Source organism: Ostrinia furnacalis, unplaced genomic scaffold, assembly GCF_004193835.3.
Source record: "Ostrinia furnacalis isolate ACB-3 unplaced genomic scaffold, ASM419383v2 OfSCF1649, whole genome shotgun sequence".
Classification (NCBI taxonomy): domain Eukaryota; kingdom Metazoa; phylum Arthropoda; class Insecta; order Lepidoptera; family Crambidae; genus Ostrinia; species Ostrinia furnacalis.
Genome location: NW_021131888.1, coordinates 154716 through 178602, shown reverse-complemented (window position 1 = coordinate 178602; position 23887 = coordinate 154716). Strand labels below are relative to the sequence as shown.

At 42.4% G+C, this 23887-nt stretch overlaps 1 protein-coding gene across 1 annotated transcript in view; it reads left to right on the top strand.

The window, feature by feature from the left end:
- LOC114353306 (transcription elongation regulator 1-like) overlaps positions 1-23723 on the top strand; it is a 74396-nt gene extending 50673 nt beyond the window's left edge. Inside the window, exons 17-27 of the mRNA XM_028305244.1 lie at positions 553-670; positions 1783-1910; positions 2934-3026; positions 4197-4315; positions 10213-10357; positions 13781-13898; positions 15709-15836; positions 16735-16827; positions 17972-18090; positions 20447-20597; positions 23560-23723. Coding sequence (XP_028161045.1) covers positions 553-670; positions 1783-1910; positions 2934-3026; positions 4197-4315; positions 10213-10357; positions 13781-13898; positions 15709-15836; positions 16735-16827; positions 17972-18090; positions 20447-20597; positions 23560-23601 — 1254 coding nt within the window. The 3' untranslated portion in view covers positions 23602-23723. The remainder of the gene's footprint in view (positions 1-552; positions 671-1782; positions 1911-2933; positions 3027-4196; positions 4316-10212; positions 10358-13780; positions 13899-15708; positions 15837-16734; positions 16828-17971; positions 18091-20446; positions 20598-23559) is intronic.
- The last annotated feature ends 164 nt before the right edge of the window (positions 23724-23887 follow it).

Below are 23887 nucleotides of genomic sequence, written 5' to 3'. Positions count from 1 at the left end.
CATATTATAAAACAAAGTCGCTTCGCTGTCTTTCTGTCCCTATGTATGCTTAGATCTCAGATCATAGAAAGAGAATAGATATGAAGTCGCGCGTAACTACAACGAGAACCAGTGTCCCCACATTTCCCCCACCACAGCTCCCACACACACATTCAACTGTGTAAAAACAAAGCGACTGAGAGTCTACGACAACATGTCAATATCGGAGAACATTTCCTCAGTACGACTGAATCGCGACTAACCTGGCGTCGCGGGCGATGTTCGTTTCTGGGCATATCGCGGAGACACGCGCCACGCCCCCGTTTCACATCTATTCCCTTCTATGATCTGAGGCTTAGATCTTTAGAACTACGCAACTAATTTTACTGTAAGTTTTTTAAATAGATAGAGTGACTCAAGAGGAAAATTTATAAGTAAACATGCATATTATAGATGAGAAAAGCCGGGAAATTCCATTGCAACCGCGCGAAGCCGGGGCGGCCCGCTAGTGTGTAATAAAATGCTTTTTATTCTAACAATGAAAGTAAATAAATGTACGTTTCTCTCATTCAGAAGAAGGAGGCCCAAGTGACATCCACCACGAAGGCGGCCAATGGCGAGCTGAAGCGGCCGCCTGACACGGACAGCGACGACACCGCTTCCCCGCCCAAGAAGAACAAGACGGACGACGGTGAGTGTTGTTCCGCCGAGTGACGTCACCACGAAGGCGGCCAATGGCGAGCTGAAGCGGCCGCCTGACACCGACAGCGACGACACCGCTTCCCCGCCCAAGAAGAACAAGACGGACGACGGTGAGTGTTGTTCCGCCGAGTGACGTCACCACGAAGGCGGCCAATGGCGAGCTGAAGCGGCCGCCTGACCCTGACAGCGACGACACCGCTTCTCCGCCCAAGAAGAACAAGACGGACGACGGTGAGTGTTGTTCCGCCGAGTGACGTCACCACGAAGGCGGCCAATGGCGAGCAAGAAGAACAGGGCGGAAGACGGTGAATGACCTTGACTACAGTATCGAACGTTTTAACCCCGAGATCACGGAAATATTTATATCTTTGACACTTTAAACCAGGGATTCCTTAACTTATTTGAGACGCGCCCTCTTTCGATTCCTCCAATCCAGTTTTATTGGTCGTATCAAGGTAAAGCAGGTTTTTTAATACTTAACTACACAGGTGGCCCGTGCCCCCCTTTAAAGTTCTTAGCGCGCCTCCTGCAATAATTGATTGGTTTTTAATTTTTTTCTCACTCTAGCGAGCACTTCTAGTTTTGTTTTTACTTATTTACTCTAGAGAAGCTTCTAGAGTGAGAAAAAAGTTAGTAACCAACCATAGGTGATAGTTAAAGATAAATCACAAAATTAACTAATCCTAAACTAAGCAAAATCGTAGAACATATATGGGGCTGATTTAGATACACCTTGATGTAAGGAATCTAAATTATAGCTTTTAACTCCCTGGCCACCCTGTATAAGAAAGAAAGAAACATTAATTGCCATGGACATCACAGAAGACAAAAGATGTAAATAATAGAAAAAAAAGCAAATAAGACATAGGTGACATAAAACATACAATGAAAGTGAAAGTAAACTGAGCAGTGCCACCCTGTCGCACAGCGATGCCCATCGCAATGGGACCCCCACTCAGCATATGCCGTGGCCCCCGGTGAGGGAGGCCACGACGCTGGTTTTCAGTGTGCCCCACAACCTATACTGCATAAAATATACATACATAAATAATAATAACAGTGTATAAGACATCATAATTAATGTCTACCCTCGCTCCGCAGGCAAGAAGGGCACGATCGACGTGGGCAAGGACGCGGCCATGGAAGCGGAGATGCGAGCCGCCCGCGAGCGCGCCGTCGTGCCGCACGAGCAGAGACTGCGCGCCTTCCTGCAGATGCTGCACGAGAAGGTGAGAACATTGAACCATATCCGGCTCGAAGGACCAAAAAGATTTACAGCAAAAAAAAAACGAAATTTATATCCGGCTCGAAGGACCAAAAAGATTTACAGCCAAGACTACAGCCCCAAGAGTGAGGCTGCGCGCCTTCCTGTAGATGCTGCACGAGAAGATGAGATTACAAAGAAATATGTGCCCAACTATCTGGCTCGAAGGACCAGCCAAGGCAGCCTTATGAGCAGAGACTGCGCCTTCCTGCAGATGCTGCACGAGAAGGTAATATAATACCCCATCCCTCCACAGAATTCATCTTAAGTCTATGGAAAAAACTGAAGAAAAATCCGGCTCGAAGGACCAGAAAAGTGAACAAACTATCCGGCTTGAAGGACCAAAAAGATTTACAGCCAAGAAAAGCGACATTACAAGGCCCCATCCCTCCACTAAATACATTCTTGGCTAATAGGGAGACTGTATGGTGGAATGATCCGGCTCGAAGCACCAAAAATATTTACAGCCAAGAGGCGTCGCCTTTGCGCCTTTCTGCAGATGCTGCACGAGAAGGTAATATCAATATACCATGCCTCCACTGAAAACAATCCGGCTCGAAGGACCAAAAAGATTTACAGCCAAGACTACATCCTCTAAGAGAAGGTAAAATTTCACTGATCCCTCCACTAAATACTATCCGGCTCGAAGGATCAAAAAGATTTGGTTGCAAAAAAAAAATGCCCCATCCCTCGTTCACTGTGTGTGTACATCCCTTCAGAACACACTCCCACCACAGTCACTTAAGGATTGACGCACACACATGACGATTGACGACGTATCACGCTTATAACATACAAAGATGCTGCACGATAAGGTGAGATTAGTGTCCCATCCCTCCAAACCCTGATTCATTTCAGCTGTCAGCGCTGACGGTCAGCGTGATTCTAAAACAAGCCTAAGTAGTCGCACGAGACTGCGGTAACAACTTATCTTTTGTTGTATCCATTTGCTGGTACTTGAGTTATTAATATTTGAATTTGTCCTCAGGACGTGTCCGCGTTCAGCGCCTGGGAGAAAGAGCTGCATAAGATTGTCTTCGACCCGCGCTATCTCATGCTCGACGCGAAGGAACGGCGGCAGGTGAGTGGTTCATTGATTTTATGTACGGACGACACGAGTACATGTTATGGTCTTTGTTGACTAAAGCACGGTCTGTAAGCACGTAGAATTTTGTCCAATTACCCCAAGCTACCCGTCCTTATCGCTCGCGTGGGGTCATTGGACAAAATTCTACGTGCTCGCAGACAAGACTATAGAGGATTAATGAGATCTTGGGTGCCATGTTATGAAGCTTTGAAATTCGTTTCGTAAAACGAGCCGTGCATGTTTGCTAGCCTAGAAAGTCTTAGGCTAAGAACTCATGGCGCGATTTTCATCCGCGCCCGCGGCGATTGCGGGCCCGCAGCTTCTGTAGAATGCAGACACTTATGTAAAAACTAATATACAACTCACGACGCGGTTTTCGCTCGCAGCGGGCGCGGTTTTAATCGGGTCCCGCTCGGCGGGCGACCATTTTGTACCAGTGACATAGCACGAGTTCTTAGAATAACCGCGCAAATAACCGCTCCCGTGAGTTTTTAAATAAAACCTTTTCATTTTCAATTCATTCTGTGCACACATGCTTAGAGTTGCGGTTTAGATTAATCTATGGAATATTATCTGTGCCTGAATATGACTGTAACTTGTTTTGTGAGCCTTAAATAAATAAATAAAAACCGCAATTCCACAACCGCCGCCGGCGCGAGTGAAAATCGCGCCGTGAGTTCTTAGCCTTAGTGTCGGCGCAAATGAGCCACCGACCACAGCCACCGGTGGCCAGCGACGGCGACTTAACGCACTTTTTGTATAGTGGCGAGTCGCGGACACTATAGCGAGTGGCCGCCACCGGCTACACGTGTGCGCTCTATACAAAATAAATTATAAAGTGTGTCAAGTCGCCGTCGCTGGCCACCGGTGGCTGTGGTCGGTTGCTCATTTGCGCCGACACTAAGGCTGGTTTTAAGTGTCACGCGGACCGTCCGGTGCGGACCCGCTCCGCATGGCCGATCTGTATGAACTTCTAGGGAGCGTTTTAGAGTAATGCGGTCCGGAGGAACCGCTCCGCTCCCTAGCAGTTCATACAGATCGGCCGTGCGGAGCGATCCGCACTGACAGTCCGCGTGACACTAAAACCAGCCTTAACTCGATCGGGTTGTAGTGAGAAACTGCTTGAAGTTTATAAGTTCGTATTAAACTTGGCTTTCTTATTAGGTGTTCGACCAATACGTGCGTGACCGGGCCGAGGAGGAGCGCAAGGAGATGAAGAACCGGCTGCAGCAGAAGAAGCTCGCCTTCCGCGCGCTCATGGAGGAAGCCAAGCTGCAGGCCAAGTGAGTACACAGTCCTTATATCCACAAAGGGCATAACACAACCCCTATGTGTAAAGCCCGGTCCGTGAGCACGTAGAATTTTGTCCAATGACCCCAAGCTACCCATCGCAAAGCTGTCGCGTACGCATACTCACTGCGGGTGTCAGTCGCACAGTCGCGACAGCAATATAATTACGCGCGAGCGATAAGGATGCGTAGCTAATGGTCATTGGACAAAATTCTACGTGCTCACGGACCAGACTATAGGCGCACATAAGGCGACTTGACGAGACAGCAGGCTGCGGCTGACAATTTCATATATTTTGTTCAAAGCTTCGCACACTAGGCGTCAGAGTCGCAGCGTGGCGACCATAAGCTAATATATTTTTTTATCCACAACGAGGAAGCTCTTGGCCTGTATCTCACCTGATGGTAAGTGATGATCAGGCCGAAGGTGGAAGCGAGCTTCACCCGGAATCCTCAACCACGGAGGATATATGAAACTAACGACTGCCCGCGACTTCGCACGCGTGGATCCCGTTTTACCCCCTTAGGGGTTGGATTTTGCAAAATTCCGTCTTAGTGAGCACCTACGTTCTAAAAGGAACCCTCGTGCAAAATGTGAGACTTCTAGCATTTGTAGTTTCTGAGATTTCGTGATGAGTGAGTCATCTGGGGGCACGGCAGTGCCCCCACCAAGTCGAGCAAAAAAGCGGCACGGCCGTACCATCCTTTTCTCGAAGCAATTCAGGCCATTTTCGACTGCCTGTAACTTCGTTGTGGATAAAACTAGAAGGCTGAATTTTCATTAGCTATGCAGGCATTGTAAAGACACGGTATATTTAAAATTTCATTCAATTTGAACCAGTAGTTTAAGAATTATAACGGGTCAAAGTTACTTAATTTTGTCACTCACTGACTCACTGACTCACTGACTCACTGACTCACCGATCATCAAAACTCTAAGGCACTTCTAGCAGACCTAGAAGCTTCAAATTTGGAATATAAGTAGTGTTTGGTGTATGAATCAAGGAAAAACTAAAATATTTGGGGGCACGGTAGTGCAACCGCCAAGTCGAGTAAAATTTTTCAATTTCGGTCCAGTTTTCTAGATACATAACTGCTGTCTACAAAATACAAAAAGAAATGAGATCCCATCAAAAACAATACTTGTCAAAAAAACCAAGTCTCGCAACTCAGTTGTTCTACGGTAAAAAGTTGTGAGATCCATGTAATACCAAGTCCAGGCCAGGAAATCTTTAACGTTTTACATAAATATATTGACTTGGCCATCGCATGAAAACACGTGTAAATTAAATTATTTAGTGCGATGGCCAAGTCAATAATTTATGTAAAACGTTAAAGATTTCCTGGCCTGGACTTGGTATTACATGGATCTCACAACTTTTTACCGTAGAACAACTGAGTTGCGAGACTTGGTTTTTTTGACAAGTATTGTTTTTGATGGGATTAACCTTTCGCTTTTATAGATATGAAATTAACAAGGTGTCAAGTCGCCGAGCTGTCGCGTGTCGCCTAGTGTGCGCCAGTACTATGCGTCCCACTGCAGGGCGCAGCCCTTATAAGCGCCCCACTAGAAAGTATTGCCCATACAGCAAAGTGTAGTGGTTCTGGTTATGTGTTGTTTTTTGTTTGTATTTAATGGTCGACCCGCACTTGGTATAACTGTCAGGATATTCTTTTATACATTTTGTATAATCTGTAGCACAACTAGGGATTGCAAATATTCGATAGATTTCTATTTCGAATATTCGAATATTTTTTCAGTGATATTCGAATATTATTCGAATATTCGAATACTTTCAAAAAAAATAAAATGTACTTAAATTATCAATGTTTTATTGCTGGTTTTATTGCTTTAGGAACTATATTTTAACTATTTAACAATGTAGTTTTTAAAACAGTTATAAAATTCTCATCATCATCATAATAATTTCAGCCATAGAACTTCCACTGCTGAACACTAGGCCTCTTCCAATGACTTACACAATGACTGCTTGGCAGCGGCCTATATCCAGCGCCTTCCCGCTACCTATANTTTTTTTTTTGTGTTCACGCATTTGAAGTCGGTTTTATTTTTTTTAAAAGTTAATTATGACAAATATTTATGCTAAATGGCTGCTTAAAACGTAACTGAGTTTAGACTTTGTTCTTTTTGAGAGTCTAAAAATTTGATTTTTCCAATAATCGCTATATCTATAAAATTTTCATTATTGAGAGGTCATTCTTCATAAAACTAAAATACAAAATGTCATCATGCCTATTAGAAGTTATTACGTTCAGTCCAAATCAAAAAATCCGCCCAAGTTGATACATAGTTTAATAGTGAAGGTACCTAAAAATTTTCCAGTATTTTCAAAAATAGTATGTCCTCCATTATGACATAGGTATTTGGTATTTTTTGTCAAATGCGTCAAAACTAAGACCAGTTATTGTTTACCAGGGTGTCCACATTCTGGAAAGTCAGGGNGCTGTATACATAGTTGGTCAGGGAATTTTGAAAAAATTGTCAGGGAAAGTCAGGGAAAAGTCAGGGAATTTTTTCGAACATTTGCAGTGGACACCCTGTTTACATAATACTGAAGGTGTGACAGTCTCTTCAAAGATCTGTGGACACCATAAATATGTCATTGAGAAAAGGACGATTGAGAGAAAATGAATTCCATCAACTCCCTGACTTGGGGTGGATTTTCGGAAAAGGGTGACAAAACGGAATAACTCAACAAAAGCTTGTAAAAAAATAGACGAGTTTTGAAGTAAAAAAAAACTCAAAATAATGTAAGTTGGAAGCCTATGGTAATTTGCTACCTTTAGTAGTAAACTTATAATACTTGTGTCATAAAAACTGTAGTAAAATTTGTCAAAAAATAGTCCAGATATTGCTAGTGCCTTCGTTTATCTTAAACTACAGCTTACAACTTACAAAATGTAGGGCCGTTTTTCATCAAGTTGGAGGTGAGATGAGATGTGCGGAGACTAGCATGCCGCGGATGGGATATTTTCACTAAAGCGGAGCGGAGATCTACGCGTTCCCACTCCGCCGTAAATCTCCGCTCTACTCATTTGTTTCCACTGAATCTGAGCGGAGACGAGACGGGTAAATAACGGAAATTGATTAATTAGGCAGGCTTAAGAGAAAAATATTTTTATTGGTTTTCAACCTTTTTATCCACGAAGACGCGCCCCACCAATGTTTGGGGAGTTCGATCCGAGCAATGCGAGCGTCATTATTGTAGTGTGCGTTTGCACTCATGGATGATTTAGCGAGTGGTGGGGCGCGTCTTCGTGGATGAAACGATCTATACCTTAGTAGAAATTCATGCAGGGTCATTAAACCCTGGATAAGTTAAAACACGTCTCGTCTCCTCTGAATCCGTTTGGTGAAAAACGGGCCTTAAAAACGATAATATTTTGTCAGCAGATGATGTAGAAGTTTTTTTAATGTTAGTGAAAGAGACGGGGATATCTGTCAAAGATGTGGCATGATGTGTCTCTGTCTAATTGGTGGAACCGAAAGAGGATGGAATGATATATTTTTTGTTATTTCGTGATGGTGTAGTTAAATGTGTGGCCCAAATATGTAGATGTGTAAGAGAGAAAGGGAGATTTGAGAGAGAGAGGGTAGCATGAGAATGGATGTGGAATGAAAATGATATCTTCATTAGCATCATTTAATGTTGTGGTTTGTTGCACTTTTTGTTTGTTTATGTTTTGTAATATTAACAGTTTGTAATTGTTTACTGTATTGTTTGTCATCAAGGATTTGACGCAGAATGTGCACTTTGCAAATTGCGCACTTTGTGAAATGTGCACTTTGTAAAATGCGCACTTTGCAAAATGTGCACTTTTTTGTACTAAAAGCTGAAATATTAGTATGGAAAAGTGCACATTTTGCCAAGTGCGCATTGTGCGAAGTGCACATTCTGTCTCAGACCCGTCATCAGTTGTTTGGTACATTTGTGTTTGTCTACGAATAAAATGCAAAGTGATCGTCGTTGAAAATTGCACCGTAAGCCGATAACGTTCGGCACATGTGTGCTTGACGCTAATTTTATGTTCGCTCCGCAGTGAGAATGGATATTTCTGAAGCGTTCGATACAAATTTTCGCATACGAATTTTCATCGATTGGGTAGTCGACACCACTAATGTATCAGCTGTCAAAAGTTAATCCTCCCATGTTTTTTTATACCAAAGGTAAAAGCTTCACTAGCTAGCCAACTCAAGGAGGGCTATCGTTTTTATTCTTAACGTTGGCATCACTGACCACTGCTGAGTCACAGGTACTGACCTCCATACACACGACTCGCTGCTGTCATAATATTTTTCTGCCTATTTGAGTTTCGCCATGGCGCTGTAGGCCATACTGTAGGCAGATAGTAGTCCATTAGTAATGTTCTTTCTCGCTTACTCCTATGGTTACTCCATACAACGTACGTCAAAATTAGTTCTCGGGACAATCGTAGTGGCGCTTCAAATCAAAATTAGCTGTCATTTGTATGAGACAGCCTGTTCAGTGTCTATAGAGGTCAGTGGTCACAGGACTTTACAGTGACGCTATCCTGGTGATTTCAAATGCGATAGTCCTTTCGCTTCAGCGGTCACCAATTGGCGCCACTGTTTTGACAACTACCGAGTGACAGGACCTTACTTTACAGTGGCGCCATCCTGGTGATTGCAAATACGATAGCTATTGATTTCGAAGCTACTAAAAATCTGATTTTACAGCAAATAAATTAAAATATAATGTTAAAGGAGTTTTATCTTGGCTGGAAGTTATGCTTCGACCACACCAACGCGTGCAGATCGCCATCGCCGGCGCGATGAAAGACAGGTCGCGCGACCTATGACAGTTCACGCGACCTGTCATTGGCCTTTGATCGCGCCGTGATCGCGCCGGCGATGGCGACCTGTAGGCCTAGGATGCGCGCCGCGATAAGCGGTTATCACGCCATTTTATCGATTTTGCCTATACATTTTGACGCCGATAAAGTATATCACGGTGCGCATCTTAGCCCTACAGCACGCGTTGGTGTGAAACTTATTGGTTAATGGTGTCGATTTACCCAATTACAATGTCTACTTCTACTGTATTCTTTTATTAACAGTGATTTTTGTATTGGTCATGTTTTGAAATGAAACTGTCTTCTATATGTCTAAAACGCTTAATTTGTAGATTGACATTTGACCCATGGTAACTTATTATTTATTTCTAGAACTTACCCTTGGGTCACACACGTCGCGATTATGCAGATATTTGGCTACAAACATCGCGACAGCGCAAATCTTCGGGTTATCGCGATGTGTGTGGCCCAGGGGTTATGAAAGCATGTGTGTAAGAAGATTCGTCTAACTAATTCTTAATGCTCATTGTGTAGACATATCTATCTACTGACTTTCATTATGTGGCTCGTTGGTATTTTTGTAAAAGTATGTCAAAACTTAGAAAAAGATCCTTGTCGAAACAGCTGTAATTCGTTCGCCAAACATTTTTCTGTTTATTAAATGTCAACGCTATTTATACAGTGTGTTATTTTTATACTTGTTCAAACAAAACCGTGGATTCTACTGTTCTAATCGAACAACTTTTCATTTCTTTTCAATACAAGAAGAAATATTACAAAAATATCCATAAAAATTATTAGCAATCAGTCATGATATAACTATTCGAAGTAGTGTTTCCAATCAAATCAAAAATATTCAATTTGACCAGTATTTTTCGTTCATACGTTTGAGTAGTAGACTCAACCATATTTCTTTGATTAAGTATAAAACAAAACACCCTGTATAGCAATTAGGGCCATAACAAAAATCACTGTCAACGAATCAATTCGTACCGCGAAAATTTGTCAACACACTTCCATCCCTTAAATATCGCTAACGCCACACTTGTCATCAGGTGCGTGGTATGGACTGGCGATGGACGAGTGTTCTTCTACAACCCGACCGCGCATTCGTCCGTCTGGGAGCGGCCGCAGCAGCTGTTGGGAAGAGCCGACGTTGATAAGGCGCTGGCACACCCGCCAGCCGCGCTGCAGACGCAGGTACGATTCCCGATGGGGTGAAGGGGACAGAAAGGTAGTTTCCTAAAAAAATTTTTTTAGTCCGTCAATTTTCATGTAAAAAAATATTGGACACGTATACAGGGTGTCCCAGAATGGGTGAATCAAACTGCTAGGGGAGGTAGCTCTACTAATGTACTATCCCTAAAAAATATTTAAAAAAATTTGAGTTCGGATTTTTTTTAAATAAAGTGCTCTAAACTCGAAATCTAGTCATTATTTTCAAAATTTTGTTTACAGATAAACGAAGCGATCATGTACAATTGATATTAGTAAGAAAAAAGTACAAATAAACTCCAAACGCAGCAATTATAGCCAGATACTTAGGCAAAGCGGATTTATTTTCACTTTAAAAAAAATTGTTTTATTTTCACATTTTTTAGGGATAGTACATTAGTAGAGCTACCTCCCCTAGCAGTTTGATTCACCCACTCTGGGACACCCTGTATTTTTAATTGTCAATCAAACAAATAGGTAATTACAAAGTTATAGTGTGTTGAAGTTCCGCGCGACGTCACAAAGTGCTGCACTTTTACGCACTCACTGACGTCACAACTTTGACACGGTATAACTCTTTACATTTTCATTAGTTTTAAAAAGTGAAAAATACGTGTCGAGTAGTTTTTGTTAAGCTAACTGACGGACTAATTAAAACTCTTGCTTTTTTACCCAGGAAACATCCCTATTGTAACAAAGACGTGTTGCGAACTTTTTGGCTGCTTTAGGTGTAACAAACTACACTGGTCATCACAAAAATCGACCCTCCCGCGACAAGCACTTTCAAACGTATGCATCCCCACTTCCCACTAATATTGGCACCATTTAAAAGCCTAGTTCTATTTATTTATTTTATTTTATTGTGACAAACGAGAAATTATACAAATAAGTATACATTACAATATTAAGTGTCCATTTGTCACCAACACCGTTTACCACAGATTTATTAAACAAAATCATTACACATTTCGTTGAGAGGTAGTGTACTTATAAATTTGTGTTGGTTCAAATAGCACTGTCCTGCAATGTGAGCAATATCATTTTTCTGAATGCACCTACCTTCTAAACTTCATTTCATTAAAGGAAACGATTTTACCCCAAAAATGTGTAGAAGAATCCAGAGTCACTTCTTAAAAAAAAAAAGGGAATTACGCTTGAGCCAACTTTTATGGCTATAAAACTGTTAAGTTGGGATTAATCGCTATACATCTGTTAAAGAGGACACGTGAGATCATTATTTGGTTTTATAACCATGAAAATTGGTCTAATTGATCCCAGAGGTGAGCCCAAAGTGAGGTCTTTTTTCAAGTCACATTTATGGTATATGTTAATCATTTATTAAGAAATGAAATGAATTTTTCTTTAATAATATTTATTGGGCTTTCAAATAACACCAATATTATTAGGGTACCATGATTGTGTTAGAAGAAAATCTTTAAAGTTCGCGTCGCAGGAGGGTCTTTTGTCTTTTGAGGGATTTATTTGATGTTGAGTGTAGTTCCGATTGTAACAAAGACGTGTTGCGAACTTTTTGACTATTTTAGGTGTAATAAACTATTTGACGATGGCTACAGACAAGCTGCCCGTGCTGAAACCATATAGTTGAACGATAGTAGCGCCCCCTTGTCATTGAGTTTGGTGGGACAGTTCAGCGTGGGTCATCTATAGCTTCGGCGCAGTGCCGATCACTGACGTTTGTCAACAAAATGGTGCTTGACTCTTGAGACAAGTTAAATTACACCATATTCTTAATGACATTGAGCATACATTTTGTTAAATACCTTCTCGAAGTAAAACTTTTGTACGGAGTACTTATTATTATTCTGTGGTCTAAAGCCTGGTCTGTGAGCACGTAGAATTTTGTCCAATGACCCCAAGCTACCCATTACCCATCCTTATCGCTCGCGCGTAATTATATTGCTGTCGCGACTGTGCGACGGGCGCCCGCAGTGAGTGTGCAAGGCGCAGTGAGTGCCCCTAGGACCTCTTCGGGACGAGCTCTATAGGGGTTGAGGGAGTAGTAGAGGTCTTTATGACCTCTACCACTACTTCTTCTCCTGTTCAGCCAGAATCTACGGTTACCGCCATCTGCCGGACATCGGTGAAGTAATGTGAAGACGTCATCATCGAGCGAATACGTAGTACGTAGTGTGAGCTTATATCAAACGTCGTCACTAGCGAGCGTGTTCAAAAAATATATGAAGATTTTAGTTCTTGAATGTTTCCGCTAAGGGCGCTGTATAATCGGTCATACATTTAATGTCACGTTTTTAAGCAGTCGATGTCGAATACGTTTGACGAAAACTCACACTACGCCCCTGAAGATTTTTTGTTTATGTGAAATAGGGGAGCGCTTGCACGGATGAATTTTGTCGCCGTGACTGTTTTGTCACTCACGCCCGTATTCACAAACATTACTATGAGGTCTCACTGTGCGCCCACGCCACGACACGAACCAATCACAGAGCTCTATTCAACGCTGTGCGTTCGATTTGCCGCATCACTTAAGCAAGCATCGTTTGTGAATACGGGCGTCATACCAAGTCCATGGAAATGTATGGGGGTGCGCGCACGTATCGCCGTGACAGTGACAGAAACTTTTTTGTCACAACCATGCGCGCGCTCCCTTAACCGATTGAGTCCCAGACGGCATTAATTAATGTTATAACAATTGATTATCTATTGTGTCTAGATTCGCGGAGCTTGAAGGATTAAGGCACGATTCTCATTGACCGGCGCGCGTCACACGACACTATACTTGGTTGATGCCAGTGGATACGCGTGCATTCCACCGCATTTTAGCCGAACGGACGTGGTTGCCGACTCGCGACGGTCAATGAAAATCGTCCTTTACGATTCATTTGTATCTTTTTATATGTGTAGGGACACATTGTTTGTAATTTGATTGCAAAGATTTACATTGATGTACAAAATGTTTTGCATATTGTTAAGGAGTCTTTACTTACATGTACTCGCATTTTCTGTTTACTCTAACTAAATCTATCCATGTAAGAAATATTTGTGAACTCTTTTGGCAACTAACACCCTTACTAATAAAAGTTACACGCTCGTTGAACAGTGTTATAAAGTGACGTTCAATATGGAAATGTCATTTTAAAACAGTGTTCAAGAAGCGTGTAACTTTTTATTAGTAAAGGGGTTAATCTTACTAATATTATAAATGCGAAAGTAACTCTGTCTATCTCTCTTTCACGCCTAAACCACTAACCGATTTTGATGAAATTTGGATAGTTTTTGTCCCGGTTTTTGAAACAGGGACGCGCGCGATAAAGTTTTTCTGTGACAGACAAAATTCCACGCGGGCGAAGCTGCGGGCGGAAAGCTAATGTGTAATAAAATGTTTTTTTTTTTATTCTAAAAATAAAAATGTACTTTTTTCCCATTCAGAAGAAGGAGGCCCAAGTGACATCCACCACGAAGGCGGCCAATGGCGAGCTGAAGCGGCCGCCTGACACGGACAGCGACGACACCGCTTCCCCGCCCAAGAAGAACAAGACGGACGACGGTGAGTGTTGTTCCGTCGAGTGACGTCACCACGAGTGGCGAGCTATGTTTAACATGCCATATACGAGCAAACAAACTTGGCGGCGCACTGTAGCAGACGAGGCGAAGAAGATCGGAAAGACTTGCAGCGAGATCAAACGCGAAGCTCAAGACCGAACGCGATGGAGGACTGTTGTGGATGCCCTCTGCCCCATCTATGGGACTTAGCATTAGAGATGGGTTATACTAGGTAAATTTGATACTAGGTGCACCTATTCCTAGTATTTATTAATACTTGATCCAAATACCTGTTCCACCTAGTACGTAGTAATTTAGCATACTTGACGCGACTAGTGCGGACTAATCCACGTAATGGACTTTAAAATACAATTTTATTTGAAAAGATACAACCGTAGTATGAATAATGCAATTTGAAATTGAATAATAATTCCTCCCTTCATACTTCAACAGGCTTTCAACTTACAAGTTGGCGTATTTAAAAGATATCAATTTCATAAAAATATTTACATATTTTTTCTTATTTACATGAATATGGTTTGACTACGTTTGTGTGCGTTTGCTTCGTTGTTCTAGTAAATACGTCTCATCTCTACATAGCATCTTAGTTAAGTCCAGTCAAAGCCATATCTATCTCCATCTATTTATAGCAGCCTTTGGGGTTCGTTTTCGAACTTCCTTCCTCATCAACTTTCCACCTACTTCTGTCCCTGTCCACTTGCATCCAGTTTATACCAGCCGAATGTCATCTGTCCATCTTTTAGGCGGTCTTCCTCTGCCGCAGGGTTATTGCGGGGTCTCCACTCCAAGGTCTTTCTGGCCCAGCGATCGTGGTTCATCCGTGCAATGTGTCCTGCCACCTCCATTTATGGCTCTCACGGCTATAAACGATGCTTGCTTAAGTGAAGCCGCAAATCGACTCACAGCGTTGAATAAAGCTCTGTGATTGGTTCGTGTGTCACCCGGTGCGTCCACGCGCACTGTGAGACCTCATAGTAATGTTATTGAATACAGGCGTCCATTTTTTCACTACGTCGCTGACACCCTTCTTTTCTCCGATCCACTCGTTTCTTTTGTGATCTTGTAAAGTCTGGTCCGGGAGCACGTAGAATCCCGTCCAATGACCCCCAAGCTACCCATCCTTATCGCTCGCACGTAATTATGTTGCTGTCGCGCTCACACACTCACTGCGGGCGCGCGTCGCACAGTCGCGACAGCAATACAATTACGCGCGAGCGATAAAGATGGGTAGCTTGGGGTCATTGGACGGGATTCTACGTGCTCACAGACCAGACTTCGTTCGTTCGTTTCAGCCGAAAGACGTCCACTGCTGGACAAAGGCCTCCCCCAAGGATTTCCACAAAGACCGGTCCTGCGCCGCTTGCATCCAGGTACGTCCCGCGACCTTCACCGCAGTACGCCGCACGAAATACCGCAGTGTCTCAAGTCAAAAGTATTTGACCAGTGTGTGTTGCCAGTGATGGTATATAGCTCTGAGACGTGGTCGCTTACTATGGGCCTCATAAGAAGGCTCAAGGTCACCCAAAGAGACCAGACTTTACAAGATCACAAAAGAAACGAGTGGATGGGAGAAAAGAGGGGTGTCAGGTCAGCGACGTAGTGATAAAATGGACGCCCGTATTCACTAACATTACTATGAGGTCTCACAGTGCGCGTGGACGCACAGGCTGACACGCGAACCAATCACAGAGCTATATTTAACGCTTACACGCACTTACGCACGACCGGGCTTTATATGAATGTTTAACACGCTACATAAGACGCCATAATTAACATCTACCCTCGTTCCGCAGGCAAGAAGGGCACCATCGACGTGGGCAAGGACGCGGCCATGGAAGCGGAGATGCGAGCAGCCCGCGAGCGCGCCGTCGTGCCGCACGAGCAGCGCCTGCGCGCCTTCCTGCAGATGCTGCACGAGAAGGTATCCCCCATCCCTCCACTGTTTACTATCCGGCTCGAAGGACCAAAAATATTTACAGCCAAAAAAAGCGAAATTACAAGGCCCTATCTCTTCACTAAATACATTATTGGCTAATAGGGAGACTGTGTGGTGGAATTATCCGGCTCGAAGGACCAAAAATATTTACAGCCAAGAGAGGCGGCGCTTGTGCGCCTTCCTTCTTGCAGATGCTGCACGAGAAGGTAATATCAATATACTATGCCTCCACTGAAAACAATCCGGCTCGAAGGACCAAAAAGATTTACAGCCAAGACTACATCCTCTAAGAGAAGGTAAAATTTCACTGATCCCTCCACTAAATACTATCCGGCTCGAAGGATCAAAAAGATTTGGTTGTTGTTACTTGTTCACTGTGTGTGTACATCCCTTCAGAACACACTCCCACCACAGTCACTTAAGGATTTACGCACACACATGACGATTGATGACGTATCACGCTTATAAGATACAAAGATGCTGCACGATAAGGTGAGATTAGTGTCCCATCCCTCCAAACCCTGATTTGGCGATTGAAGTGGGACTGTACGAAAACGGTGAAATGTACACCACAGAAATCTAGAAAAGAATTCCATACATACACAAGAGTTAGCTCGTACAACCCTATGGCTGGTTTTAGAATCGCGCTGACCGCTCGCTGATCGTCGGCGCTGACAAATCAAAATGTATGTAATTAAAGGGAACGTTCTTGAGTGACGCTGATCGCTCGGCGCCGACGCTTCATACATTTCAGCTGTCAGCGCTGACGGTCAGCGTGATTCTAAAACCAGCCTAAGTAGTCGCACGAGACTGCGGTAACAACTGATTTTTGTTGTATTGATTTGATAGTACTTGAGTTAGTAATATTTATATTTGTCCTCAGGACGTGTCCGCTTTCAGCGCCTGGGAGAAAGAGCTGCATAAGATTGTCTTCGACCCGCGCTATCTCATGCTCGACGCGAAGGAACGGCGGCAGGTGAGTGGTTCATTGATTTTCATGGAAAATAGCCCACTGGATACCGTCTGCGGTCAGGTCAAAGTAATTACATTATTACTGCATTCCCCTTCTGACCCACCGCACTACCAAACCACACTACCAGTAGTGTCGTGGGGAATATTTTTTCCCTTCTACACTACCAAGCCAGTAGTGGCGACTGTGCGACGGGCCCCGCAGTGAGTGTGCGAGTGCGACAGCAACAATTACGCGCGAGCGATAAGGATGGGTAGCTTGGGGTCATTGGACAAAATTTTACGTGCTCACGGACCAGGCTTTAGTATGACAAATCTTTAAAACTGCCGAGCATTATTTAGAGATTGCAGTCATTGTTTTTAAATATCATAATAACCGCCTCTGTGGTCTAGTGGTAAGAAGACCACCTGCTTCAGACGCAGAGGTCCCGGGTTCGATTCCCAGTGGGGTCAGATTTTTCTGTTCGGTTTGGTTGGTGGTAGGGCTTGTTCTAAGTCCGCCTGGCTAGCTACCACCATCTTACCTAAGTCTGTCGCCATAACAACAATGATAACAGCATTGTTGTGTTCCGGCAGTTATAGGTATGTTAGCCAGTTCCTCCGTGGTTGAGGATTCCGGGTGAAGCTCGCTTCCACCTTCGGCCTGATCGTCACTTACCATCAGGTGAGATACAGGCCAAGAGCTTCCTCGTTATGAATTTAAAAAAACCCAACTACTTTGAAAAGGAAATTGTGTCCCCAAATTATACCGATATCTTGGCTGACCTATGGGTATGGACTATGTAAGGTTCTGTCACTCGCTTGTGGCTAAGACAGTGACATAAACTGGTAAGCGCTTTAGTGGTAGAAATACCGCATTTGCACTTACCACCATGGCGCCACTGTTGAGTAAGGTCCTGTCACTCGCATTAGCCAGTAGGCTAACGTATGGTTGGTATTTGCATTCACCAGGATAGCGGCTGACTGTAGGTAGTGTAAGGTTCTGTCACTAGCTTCTGCTGACCTACTTTATCATTGTAAATATTTTGTCAAATAAAAAAAAACAGAAACGATAGTCATTGCAATGATTGAAGTTGCCTCAGAACCTTGCATTACGAGGTGTCTTCTGTCCTTTCTTCCAAAATATTGAAGCTTATTTATTATTCCACTAGGTGTTCGACCAATACGTGCGCGATCGAGCCGAGGAGGAGCGCAAGGAGATGAAGAACCGGCTGCAGCAGAAGAAGTTAGCTTTCCGAGCGCTTATGGACGAAGCTAAGCTGCAGGCCAAGTAAGTACCCGCGGCCAAGTGAGTACCCGTGGCCAAGTAGGCATAAACCCGTCCCACAGCTCTTATAGCCTCCACTGTAGGGTATAGCCCCTAAGGCCACCAAAGAACCGGCTGCAGCAGAAGAAGTTAGCTTTCCGAGCGCTCATGGACGAAGCTAAGCTGCAGGCCAAGTAAGTACCCGCGGCCAAGTGAGTACCCGTGGCCAAGTAGGCATAAACCCGTCCCACAGCTCTTATAGCCTCCACTGTAGGGTATAGCCCCTAAGGCCACCAAAGAACCGGCTGCAGCAGAAGAAGTTAGCTTTCCGAGCGCTTATGGACGAAGCTAAGCTGCAGGCCAAGTAAGTACCCGCGGCCAAGTGAGTACCCGCGGCCAAGTAGGCATACACCACACACACAGCCCTTATAGCCTCCACTGTAGGGCATACCCCCTAAGGCCACCAAAGAACCGGCTGCAGCAGAAGAAGCTCGTCTTCCGAGCGCTCATGGATGAAGCCAAGCTGCAGGCCAAGTGAGTACCCGCGGCCAAGTAGGCATACACCCGTCCCACAGCTCTTATAGCTGTTGGAAACCAACAAGGAGTTTTTATACTTTTTATTACTTTTTCTTCTAAACTAAGGCCCGGTTTCCACCAAAGAACCGGCTGCAGCAGAAGAAGCTCGCCTTCCGAGCGCTCATGGATGAAGCCAAGTTGCAAGCCAAGTAAGTACACCATCAATCCGACGACTTTACCCTTTATAGGACTCTGTCATCACCATTTCAGTCACAGGACGTCCACTGCTGAACATAGGCTTCTAATGATTTCGCACGGTTGGTAGACAGAACTGACGGCTGATGGAGCAGCATGGTTCGGGAGTGGAGGCCACGTACCGGAAAACGCATCGTGGTCACCCACAAGGTGGACCGACGACCTCACAAAGGTAGCAGGAAGGTGCTGGATGCAGGCCGCTACCAAATGGGCGATGTGGGACTGTAGCATATATAGCCTGACCAGGAACATAAAAACCCTGGCATAGAGGCGCGTCAATTGCATTTGATAGTGCAACACTGAGTACAGTCGTACCTGTGTTAAATTAATAGGCTAACTTTATGTATCAGGATTCAGGATTACGGGCTAATTTGATATTTTCATAAGTTAACGAAAAAGATTATACTATAGGTAACCTGGTTTAAATAAATTAAATGAAACCATCAATCGAACTAGTAGGATTTATTTTATTATTCATCAATAATCAAATTCTGAACTTGAATATTCAACTGCAATGTCTGCTCATGAACGCTTCAAACTCGGTACTTCTTTCCCAATTCCATAAAATTCAACACTTACAAAGTGACAAAAAACTTTAAAATAGGTAGTTGAAACAAACCACAGCTAATTTTCATAGTGAACTGTACTATACGATAAACATGTCAGTCAATTTGACAACCTTTGTCGGAAACATTATTCAATGAAAATATTGCCGAAACCTTAGTATTTCTCTTCGACAAATACTTTAACACATTGTGAACCACTTTTCTTTCACGACTATAAAAAGATTTTAGCAATTTAATACACAAAATCAATTGCGCACATTTAAAATAAAGTTTGTTTACACTTTGACAGCAATAGACTGACATGCAAGGTGACATATCAATGAAGTTTTCAGTTACTGTTGCCATTAAAAGAAATTAGTACCATTAGTTTCCCGCAACATGGCGAGGGTTTTTATGTTCCTGGTCGGGCTATAATAATATTGTCACCTTTAGAGCGATAGAGCGTGCTATGCTCGGAAATTCCCTGCGTGATGAAATGAGATCCACAGGAAAACCAAAACTGACTTAGCCTGCAGAATTGCTAAACTCAAGTAGGAGAGGGCGGGGCACATGACTCTTAGATAGAACTGATGGCCGTTGCGACGATCTCGGACCGCTGTAGGTAGGTCTCCTACTCGACTTAACTCGACGGACCGACGATTTAGTGAAGGCCGTGGAAAGTGGCAACCCAGCTACGGTTGTTGTGGAAAATCAGTTGCAACTGCTCGAGCGGTTCGTGTATGTGCGTCCATAGAACTGCAGTTCACTGTGCAGTCACAGCTTGAATCACTGTGCAGTCACAGCTTGAAGCTGTCGACCCTGACTGCTTCAAGCGGTCCGTGTATTGCCGACCTTATTCGGTCTCAAGTAAGGGCAGTATTCACAAACGATGCTTGCTTATGTGAAGCAGCAAATCAAACGCACGGCGTTGAATTTAGGTCTGTGCAATCACAGTTACAGTTACACGAACCAATGTTCGTGTGTCACCCTGCGTCCACGCGCACTGTGAGACCTCATAGTAATGTTTGTGAATACGGGCGTTAATTTAAACTTTTCGCTCCCAGGTCGTCATTCAGCGAGTTCTCATCGAAACACGGGCGCGACGACCGCTTCAAAGCCATCGAGAAGCCGCGCGACCGGACGACCTACTTCAACGAGTACATCGCCGAGCTGCGCAAGAAAGAGAAGGAGGATAAGGAGAGGAAGAGAGAGCAGGTGAGTGGCAGCAACGTGCGGGGGGCGGGACGGGGCAGGCGGGGCGTTTGCCGGAGGGGCGTGGCCTAATAAACGGGCGTGGCCTAATAAACAGTCTTGCAGGAAAGAGGTGTGGTTTAGACATAAAGGGGCGGGGTTTGAAAAAGGGCGTGGCGATACGTGACTGATTTGACGTGTTTCCTTTTTTTCTTTTATAGCCTAATGGCTTAAGATTGTGAACGCTACAATGTAACCTTATGGGTGATTAAATAAATAAATAAATAAGTAAAATCGACGCAGAATTCTCAAAGCTTCGACACAATGCACCAAATTCTAAGTTAAGTCGTTGACTGTCGAGACACAATACATAATAATTTTATTGCTCAAGGCTCACCGGCGAGCTGCGTGGCGTCCAACGTGTTAAAACTGTTAAAGGCTCTATTATCAAATAAATTAAATTTAATCTAGTCAAATAATAACACTGAAACAATGATTTTATGATTGATGAATGGCTTCCTGAGTTTTTTTTTCTCAATAAATATGTGACAAATTATTGATATCTCTCGATAACGTTACATTTGCATTGCACTGTTTCATTTGCCTACACTCTTGTGCGTTCACGAACAGTAATGATAAATTAACCAGCATTGTCTAAGTATTTTTATAACTTCAAATTCAAATTCAAAACTTTGTCCCAACTGGGATTTGAACTCAGGCCCTTGTAAAAAGGAGTTTACATTACCATGATGAAATACGTCATCAGAATGTCACTGTCAACCATGTCTACCTAAATAAATTAGTAATCAAATAAACTAGTGAAATATATCCAACGGCAAACACCTTCGTCCAATACTATCTAATGCTGATTATTGATTTATAATAGTGTAAATTAAAGATGATTCTTATAATTCAGCTACAAAGGATTACGCTCCGTTAAAAAAAAAAACTAATAAGTTTTTATTTAATTGTTATTTTGTTCTGTCAACTCCAGCCGTTTGGTCTGTGGACAGAATCTTTATTTGTTTCATTTTAAATTGTTAGATGAGAAAAATGATGAATGAATGAATGGTCAATATGGAAATCATTTTAGGAGGCATTATGTTCAGTGGACATACTGTAACTGAAATGATTGTGATGAAGATAATAATCCAAAACCAACGACACCATGCTGAGTGGATACCTTTTCAGTATCATTGTAATTACCTACTCATTAAATAATTTTAAGTGTTGTAAGTGTATTGTCGATGATACTGAATAAACGTTTTTCTTTCTTTCTTTCAAAACCAATCACAGGTTAAATCTACGACTGAGATTAAATCGAGTTTAGAGCGATGTTATCTACTGTACCATTTTTGACTTTTTGGTAAATGGTGTAAAAAATTAAGATGGCCAAAACCTACTTTAGCACATTATAACACATGAATAACTATTTATTATGGATTGCAGACAGTGGTGACTTGAGTTTGTAGCGGCGCTTTTTTGCCAAATGATTGTCTCGAAGCGCTGGTAGGGAAAAAAAGTAATGAGACTTGTAAAGGCTCCTTAAGGGCATTTGACGATTTGTAAATAGTAATTTTATTATTCCAGATAAATGAAAACATTTTTGATTTGATTTGAACAGATATTATATTTTAACTATTAAAACTGAGCCTCATCCTTTGCAGTGGTGGATATTTGCAACGCATTTTGATATTCTCATATTTATAATTGGTAGAAATGCTTAACCGTATATAATTCTAATAATCTTACATTTCAGGTGTTATTATTCTTTGTCAATTTAGTCCAGTTCGATTCTGGTTGAATTGACAAAATGGAGGAGATATTTTGTTTCAAAATTTTGTCCATTTTCATCAATAATACATTTCATGTTTTGTTGAAAGAAATGTTTAAAAAAATACTTGGGTTCGATCCCCAAATGTTAGTTAATTTAATCTATTTTTTTATTATCACCCATTTTGGCTATTAAAGTTTTTATAATAATAAAAAATAGGGTTGTTGACACCAGGAGTTTGAAATGAGGGTAGTTGATACCAACAGTCAATTGACTTACTTTTAATGAGCTCTCAAATGGTCTCTGCCATAGATTTTGAATGGCAAGAGGAAGCTATGTCGTCATCTTTTCTATTTATTGATTTTAAACCTATATAAAATCTAATTATGCAGTAAATTGAACCTTTTTTCGATTGTCAGGACTTCTGTTTTTTTTTTTTTAAGAATTTGTGTCTTAGTAATTGTTGGTGTCAACTACCCAAAGGCGAAGCAATTAAAAAGAAAAAGAGTTATAAGCTATATGGGTTCGATTCCCATACTTAATATCTGATAAATTAAAAAAGAAACTCATTCAGGTTCGACCCCTGAAAGAAAAAAAAATAGATTGTCAAAAGTTTGCTTGCGATTTTGAAACTTATTGCATTGCGAGAAGTTCTTTTTCCATTTGATATATTTAAGATTTGAATGACTTGACCATTAGTTAAAGCCTTTTTGTCTGTGACATCAACTAAAAAAGAAAATAATTTGAAAATTTTGAATTTAGAATTCGTATTTTTTTATTAGTTCATGTCAAAGGCTTAACAACTGTATTTCTTTGTGATTTTTTGCACTAAAATGATTTATTTTTAATTGAAAAATCACTTTATCCAACCTGTTTTGTCTTTAATAACGGCGAGCGTGTCTCCTGGTCGAACGTTTACATATTAATCGATAATCGAGTCTAATTCCTTCATATTAAGGATTTATTTTGCTTTTTGAGTTCATTAACAAAGTCCTTAAAAAAAAGGCTAGTTAGCGCAGCGCTATGCGAATTTAGGGGTCTCTCTATTTAAGAAAATAGGTAATTTTTAAGATACTACTAAAGTTTCAAATTAACAATAACAGATGGCGATCATACGCGTTATTCAAAACAACTCTATCCTAATACAAATAAGGTCGACTATTGCTTGCGTATAACAAACCGCTAAACGTACGAGTTTTTTGCACGGTTCAGCGCGACCACAAGACACGCTCAGCCCGCGTTAACAGCACATGAGTCGGAATCGCAATCGGAACGCCGGGGCGGCGCCGGCCGGCGGCGTGGCGCGCGCTCCGATGGAACTGCTACGGTGACTATCTTGTTATAAAAGGGACGGGTTGCCAGATGTGCTCGGGTAACAGCTAATTTTCATAGTGAACTGTACTATACGATAAACATGTCAGTCAATTTGACAACCTTTGTCGGAAACATTATTCAATGAAAATATTGCCGAAACCTTAGTATTTCTCTTCGACAAATACTTTAACACATTGTGAACCACTTTTCTTTCACGACTATAAAA